General features: G+C 43.1%; 1 protein-coding gene across 3 annotated transcripts in view; it reads left to right on the top strand.

Annotated features, from left to right (window-relative positions):
• Positions 1 to 8,202, top strand: part of dscama (Down syndrome cell adhesion molecule a) — a 93,740-nt gene that overhangs the window by 56,931 nt on the left and 28,607 nt on the right. For all 3 annotated transcript variants that reach the window (XM_019895306.1, XM_019895308.1, XM_019895307.1), the window contains exons 6-11: positions 1,531 to 1,806; positions 2,614 to 2,910; positions 3,834 to 4,109; positions 5,549 to 5,827; positions 6,143 to 6,262; positions 7,797 to 7,976. In XM_019895306.1, the coding sequence (XP_019750865.1) occupies positions 1,531 to 1,806; positions 2,614 to 2,910; positions 3,834 to 4,109; positions 5,549 to 5,827; positions 6,143 to 6,262; positions 7,797 to 7,976 (1,428 nt within the window). The remainder of the gene's footprint in view (positions 1 to 1,530; positions 1,807 to 2,613; positions 2,911 to 3,833; positions 4,110 to 5,548; positions 5,828 to 6,142; positions 6,263 to 7,796; positions 7,977 to 8,202) is intronic.

Consider the following 8,202-nt stretch of genomic DNA (forward strand, 5'->3'; position numbering starts at 1 on the left):
GCACCTTCAATGAATGGCCTATTTTGATTTTTTTTTCATATATTGGACGCACTGGATTAGAAAGCGCAATCTACAATGCATCCACTAGATGGAGCTATACTCCTTCCGTTTGACTCGAGAGGCGTTCATGACCACCTCCAAAAAACGTAAATTAACGACTACTTCAATGAAACTACGAAAATTGAAAATAATGCATCAAAACAGAAAATCAAGCGAGGAGATCACCAAATAAATTCTATATCCCCCCTACAGAGTTTATTTTGGCATTTCCTTGAGCGTAGCTCCAATGGAATGATCAGATGTGAGTAAAATGTAGGAAACTGGACTGTGTTTGTTATTTATTTCTTTGTTGTGTACTGTATTCACAAACGAGGAAATCACTGAATAAATTCTGTAAATGGAAGACTTTTCGGTGCGCCTTATAGTGCGGAAAATACGGTAAATATGGAGTTGCAGCCGCCACCCGTCTGGGAACATTTTGAAATGTTTGGAGGTGGAAAAACACTCTCACTTCTGGCACAAAAACAGAGTGAATACTTTCAAGATGACTTCTGAAGCCACCTCATTCATCTGTAACTGTCAGACCTCACAAATGCTCCTCTGGATTGATTTGAGCAAATAGGCGCCAAAAACATGAATCCAACAACCAAACCAGATCCTACTTTAACCCTTTCATGCACCCTGTAACCTGATAACATGATAAGCTGTTCACTTTAGTAACCGCTGTCCCTGAAAGGGTTAAGATGATATACAGAAGGACCAAACACCTAATAAATATTAAAAGCCATGTTGCATTCTAGACTTAACCTGAAAGACTCAAACTAAGCCAAAAAGTTAGGAATGAGGACGTACAGGACAGGCGTGCAATGCGGGCACGTCTTATAATCAATTGAGTGTTTCTCCCAAAACTGATTAATGATCGCCACAACCTCGCTTAATAGACGTAAACAGAATGACTGACAATAAGCGAAACCTGCACAAAAAAAACACGTGTAAGTCCGAGCCAGCGGCGGTCAGCAAAGGGAGCGGTAACCACACCAAAGCAGGACACAATAGATCTGGCTTGCTCTAAGTGCACCCTGAGGCCACTTCCACACTACCACTCTTTAATTTGGTTCATCACGCTTGAGTTGTGACCACAGAAATCCAAACTCTGGTGTGAACTAAGATCACCTCTTCTTCCAAACAATCTCTTGCATGGTGGAATTGGTTGAAAATGTTTCGGATTTGAACATTTTACTTGACAAATGGTATGATGATCCTCAGTGGAATAATTGTGACGCAACTTCTTTGTGCCAATAACGTAGATATACATCGGACACTGTTGACCTGCCAAACGTGTTTATTTTTGCATTTATGCAATTAGTATGCTGTCGTCTATGCTCATTCTGCTGCATTGTTCGCTTGAGATGTCTGATAAGCAGACCTGCAAGGTGAATGTGCCTCTTTGCAAATGTGACTTTTTCAATGACTATTTTTGTTCTACACTGTGCAGATTTCTTTTCACAATTGACCATCTCCAATTTACAGAATCCTTAAAAGTTGTGGTGAGCCCGCGGAAGGTGAAGGGCAGCGTTGGCAGCCAGGTTTCACTCACCTGCGCTGTCACCGGTTCAGAGGAGTACCAGTTGTCTTGGTACCGAAACGGCGAGCTCATCTACCCCAGTAACAGCGTCCGCATGACAGGCCAAAACAGAGAAAACCTTGTCATGGCCGGGATGGCCAAAAGCGATGGAGGTGCATATCAGTGTTTTGCCAGACATGGCAAGATGTCTGCACAGGACTTTGTCCAGGTCATATTAGAAGGTCAGAATCATCCCCATCATGCCCAATACTGTATTGTTATTTTTTCCTTTCTTGTTTAAAATGAATGATCTACCACCATACTGTCTAGTGTTTGTGAATATGTATGTACAGCCTCATGTAAACATCCGCTTGAACCCAACTAATGTTTTTTTGATTTTTTACTCAGAGCAGAAAGAGAGGAATTGGGTTGCTGCAATGTGTGTCGCACCAATATAAGAATCAGAATCATCCAACGATACAACCAAGGAATTTGTTTCCAACATCCGAATTGGCTCTAGTTTTCGAGATATTCCATATGTTTGGTAAAAGTGTTATGAATACGGAAGTTATGACATTACAACTTTGCAAGCATGTCCAAAGAGTATTCATTCATTTTATTGATGCGCATTTGGGAAAGACTGCAATCGGTATCGGCGAGAGCCTTCTATCTGCAAATTATGTTTCATGTGAAAAATCAAGCCAAAATTCAGAAAATTAGGCATTATTAAGAGTGCAAACAGGTGATGTCCAGGCACCAACACTACTTTTAGTCATGATCAAATTGAATTTGGCAAACTGTCAGAGCGTATTAAGTATCAGTCAATTTACTGTCAAAAATTATTGATATTACCAAAACGACAGCCAATTCAAAGTAAGTGTCATTAAAGTACATTCAAGTAAGTCTTTTTTTTTTTTTTTTTTTTTTTTTTGACCCACCAGCCAAAAAATATCTTCGGCACTCAAAAAAATAAATAAAAAAAATGTTTGCCAGTGTTATAATTTGCTATCATGTTGACATTGCCTTTTCTCTCTGCTTCTGCTACCCAGACGGTACACCAAAGATTCTGGCTTCTTTTAACGAGAAGGTCTACAGCATCAATGAGTTTGTGTCGCTATCGTGCACGGTGAAGGGCACGCCGGAACCCAGGGTGAGCTGGACGCTAGATGACGAGCCGGTAATACGGGACAGCCGCCATCGCATCTCCTACTACACCAACACCGAAGGCCACGTGGTTAGCCACCTCAACATCAGCCAGGCCCAGGTCCCCGATGGAGGGGTGTATCGCTGCATCTGCAATAACTCCGCAGGGGCCGTCTCCTACCAGGCGCGAATAAACGTAAGAGGTGCTTGTCAGATCAACTCTTCCAACCCACCATCACATATACACATCAACATGTCTTGATTTATTCTGCGAAAATATCCTTTTTTTTAATTGGACGAATATTTGAATTCTGTTTTCGGTTGAGCCGATTTTTTTTTTTCCATCAGCACAGCTTTGAGTAGATGCACTTTCGATCATCAGTCACTACTGACAGCATTATCTTTTTGAATAGCGCGCAGCCTCCCCAGCTCCCGCTGATAGGTTTATATCGGGACACCGTTAGGGTGATTTACTTTACGCTGGTGTATGACGGCAGAGCTATCTGCTCTCTGCAGGGACACGGTTCACTGGATCGCGGTAGTCGTGTCGCAGTAATATTGGCACATTCGAGCTCTCCGTGCCTGATGCATGGACATGAGTGGTTCTCGATTGCAGAAGCTTGCTGTCGACCCACCAATGGCTTTAACTTGATTGTGTTCATCGGTGCATGATTTAAGGCTAAATGGGGCAATCTGAAAGTGACGCCGAATGGGTTGCCAAATGCAGTCAAGCAGTGAAGATTTTTCTCCAAAGGTGCCATTGAAGAAGGAAGCGTAATGACTACGTTTCACATCGTTACCTCCTGAATCGTTCGAAAGAGACTAGCAAACAAGAACGTGCCCAAGCTCCAAACACGCTACTGGTTGAAGTTAAACGGTTGATTACGAAAGCTCAAAATTGCTGCCATACTTTGATTGTTTTTGAACATTCTTATATAACATGATGAAAAACGAATTTATGATGTTGTTCTCCGTAATGGATCTCGGAATTCTCCACACTCAGAATGAATCAAGGCATGTAAAATTCGTGGTACGTTCCAAACACGGAATACAGCTAACGTTTGCACAGCAACCCCCTGCCTCAAAATCAATTTAAGAGGGTCGTCTCTCCAATGTGTCCTTCAAGGGCCTGCCAGCATCAGACCAATGAAAAACCTCACTGCTATCGCTGGGCGGGATATGTATATTCATTGCCGCGTCATCGGCTACCCTTACTACTCCATCAAATGGTACAAGGACTCCAATTTGCTACCGTACAACCACCGTCAGCGGGCTTTCGAGAACAACGGCACCCTGAAGCTGTTTGATGTGCAGAAGGACGTGGATGAAGGCGAATACACGTGCAATGTGCTCGTGCAGCCTCAGCTCTCCACACACCAAAGCGTCTATGTCACCGTGAAAGGTATGGATTGCAGCTGATCTGGTCATTGCACGCACAACATTGGATGCCAGTCAAGTCGCACTAACATGAAGTGAATCCATCGCGATTGTTAGCAATCTGATATGTCAAATGAAGAGTGTACACGTTTCACTTTTTCATCCCCAGGATTTAATATCCGCCAATAATACCGTATTGGCCCGAATGTAAGACGGCCCTGATTATAAGACGACCCCCTCTCTTTCAAGACTCAAGTTTGAAAAAAGACTTTTTGAACACCAAATTAATTTTTATACAGAAAATAATTACAGTACATCTGAAACAAATGATTATAACAATATATTTGAGAGACAAAGCATCTTGAAGTTTACACCATAACTTCTCCTCAGCTGCCGGTTAACCTGGCCGATCTTCGACCCACATTTCTCCAGATTGTCGCTACGTTTCTTCATTTTCTGTTATCTCTTCTATTATTTTCTTCTCTTTTCTTTCTTACCGCTATTTTTTTTTTCTTTGTGCCACCGCTATTTTTATTTTTATTCTTCGTGACAGGGGTTCGCTTTGGCCTGGGGAGTCAAGTTCAGCATTCGCTTCAATGATATGTGGCGTCATCTAGGATCGTGAATGGGTACAATGTCTAGACCCCGAATATAAGACGACCCCCACTTTTTCAGTCTTATTTCAATGCAAAAAACACCGTCTTATATTCGGGCCAATACGGTAATATGAGCAGGTTTTATACTGCGGTGTCATGCTTTCACATTCGTACTCAGACGTGTATGGGGGGTGGGGCGGGGGTATGCTAATGTGTGACAAACTGTAAAAAAAAATAAATCCTGTCACTGATAGCAAAGCACCATATCCATCATTCCAAGCCAGTTTATCAAGTTCATCTGAATATTCAGTAGTGCCGAGCAGAGCCAGATGATGATAACCTCACGCGGCCTTTTTTTATTTTCTTCGATGACACTGCATAATTTCAAATGTTGGATAGGCAAACTCCCCCCCCCCCCACACACACACACACACTTTTCCCTCTCTCATGCTCTCAGGCGGGTCTTGACGTGCTAACGAGCTTGCAAGAGTGGAATCACACAGCATCGACGACGCGACATTCCCCCAGCTAATTTGCCTCGGGGCTGATTTGCATTCCGCCGCTGCAGAGAGGGAGTCCCCAGGAGTCCATTATGTCCATTTTGTTGTGAATTAAATAAGCGTTGAAGTGGTGCTAATTTCAATGTTATTCAAAATCATTAATTTTCATCTGGTTCTCATGATGGCTGCGGTGTCCCCGGGGAGCCACAGAGAGTTAGAATAAGTATCGTATGTATGCAAGAAAAGAGAGAATCAGATGCTTCAGAGGCTATTTGCCAATTAGCGGTTTAATGTTTTGTTGAAGAGATAATTATGAGTTGCTTCCTCCTTCAGTTCAAAACCTCAAAAATTGGATTTCTTTTCCACAGTCCCGCCTACCATCCACCCATTTGAGTTCCCTCGGTTTTCCATCGGACAACGAGTCTTCATCCCCTGCGTGGTCATGTCGGGCGACCAGCCGGTCTTCATCACCTGGCAAAAGGACGGTCGGCCAATCCCGGCAAGCCTTGGAGTAACTATTGACAACATCGATTTCACCAGCTCTCTCCGCATCTCCAATCTCACTTTGTTGCACAACGGCAACTACACGTGCATCGCACGCAACCAGGCTGCGGCCGTGGAGCATCAGAGTCAGCTCATTGTCCGAGGTGAGCGGCGCAAAACATGATCTCACAGGACTTAATGACAGATATTGATGTGTGCATTCTTCTCGTGTTTACCAATGTGTGACGTTCAGTGTGTAGCGCCAAAGCAGCTCAATACAGAAACATCGTTAGCCTACTCTGCTCGTCAGCAATGTACTCTTTGTATTTACACTAAAATCTGTCTTTGTGAAATGAATCACATCACGCCACTGGAGTTCCCATCATGTAATTTAAAAACAGTGAATGATCCCTATCATTGCAAGACCAATAGATTGAGTTGAGTCTGTTTCTAATTTTATTATTTATCTTGATTTGCAGTTCCTCCGAAATTTGTTGTGCAACCAAAAGACCAAGATGGCATCTATGGTAAAGCTGTAATTCTGAACTGCTCAGCTGAAGGCTATCCTGTTCCTACCATCCAATGGGAATACTCCAAAGGTAAACACACACGCACGCACGCACGCACGCACGCACGCACGCACGCACGCACGCACACACACACACACACACACACACACACACACACACACACACACACACACATCATGCCTTCGTGCTCATATAGCCTACAGCACACATGTCTAAACAAGTTATTGTGGTTATGGTGTGCATATTTTTCATCCTTGAGCAAGACTGCTATAATTACAAGCTTAATAACAGACATACAGCAGGGGTGCCAAACTCATTTTCGTCGTCGGCCACATCATAGTTATGTTTTCCCTCACAAGGTCGTTATTACTGTGAAAGCATATAAATGTGTGTTCACCTCATATTATTTAAAAAACACAACAAATTGATGGATAACTAAATTCAAACTCAGAAGCTAATGAAAAGTGTTCAGAGATTATTCATTGGTTGATTATTCATTATTCAAGGTTGACATTCACGATTTGCTTTTGCGGGCCACATTCAATCATGTGGCGGGCCAGATCTGGCCCCCGGGCCACCAGTTTGCACTTATGACATACAGTAACATCCACCGCCATGAGGTTGAATGTACAACCCACCCACTTAAATCTAAATGAGGGCTGAGAGATGAGAACCACATGCATAAAAGTAAGACCTTTCTTTGGATGTAAGAAAATGTACAGAGGCAATCTCCCCTCTCAACTGCGCGCGTGTGCAATTGTGCAGCGCCCTCACCCGTTAAATTGCTCAAACAGGTGAAAAACAAGACAATACATCTGTATTTATACAGCGCTTTCACAGCACCTGCAGCTGTAACAAAGCGCTTTGACAGAACAGGTGACATAAAACAACAAAATAATCGAAAAATAATATAACAGGACACATAACATAAAACAAGGGTAGTCATACAATCGAAACCACTATTCCTGCATACGCTTTGTTGTTTGAAGCAACGAGAGATGAAAGAGGAGAGAATCAAAGTCTCCTTTCACCAGTAGATCAGAGACGTCATGCTCAAAACGGGTATCACATTCGAAAGTAAACAAGAAGCTGTAGCGTCCATTGATGGAAAAAATAAGGGATTGGTTCACTTCTCCTCTCCTATTTAGATCCACTTCAATTTCAAGTAGCGACTCTCAGTTTCCAACATGCACCCGCGCTGCGCGCCGACGCGCCTCTCTCGTCATGCTCAGCGCCCCCAGCCATCCATCCAGCCGCACGAATGCAGACTGTCCAATAGCGCCGACATGTCCGCTGAACAAAATGGGGCTGTGAAAAATGCTGCCCACTACAGGTGCAAAAAACACAACTGCCCCGGGGCTGTCAAGCGGCGACAGTCAAATAGCGCCGAAATCATGATGTTTCTCGCCTGACTTCCTATTTCCTTTGCCTCACTGACACAACACTGCAACCAAATGCTTTCATTGACCGTTCTGCCTCACCACAAGAGGCCAGACAATGCAAACTGAGAGGTTCCCTGCTTTGAAGCCCACCAGATTGGTTGGTTGTTTTTCATATCTCTATAGAAAGAACAAGGTAATAACAATTATTTCTTTTCCCGTAGGTGCTGGAGTCCCTCAATTCAAACCCATCGCCCTCAACTCAGGCTTTCGCATCGAAGTGCTGGTCAATGGCTCTTTGCTCATCAAACATGTGCTGGAAGAAGACAGTGGCTTCTACCTTTGTCGAGTCAGCAATGATGTTGGGGCTGATGTCAGCAAGTCCATGTATCTCAATGTCAAAAGTAAGTCTTGTAGGATAAACAACATATTTTAGACATTGTTCTCTTTGACGGGTAATTTCCCCCAAACAAATGTAAGCTTTTCAAATGACTCCTCATAATACTGTACCATTTAATTCATTAGAATTAGATCAACATTTAACTCTCAAGCGCAAAGCTGAAGTGAGTTGAAGTCAATTTTGTTTTGTGACTCGTGCCTGCTTTTTTTTTTTTTTTTTTGGATCAACGA

This window comes from Hippocampus comes, unplaced genomic scaffold (genome assembly GCF_001891065.2).
Source record: "Hippocampus comes isolate QL1 unplaced genomic scaffold, H_comes_QL1_v1.1 scaffold177, whole genome shotgun sequence".
NCBI classification, from domain to species: domain Eukaryota; kingdom Metazoa; phylum Chordata; class Actinopteri; order Syngnathiformes; family Syngnathidae; genus Hippocampus; species Hippocampus comes.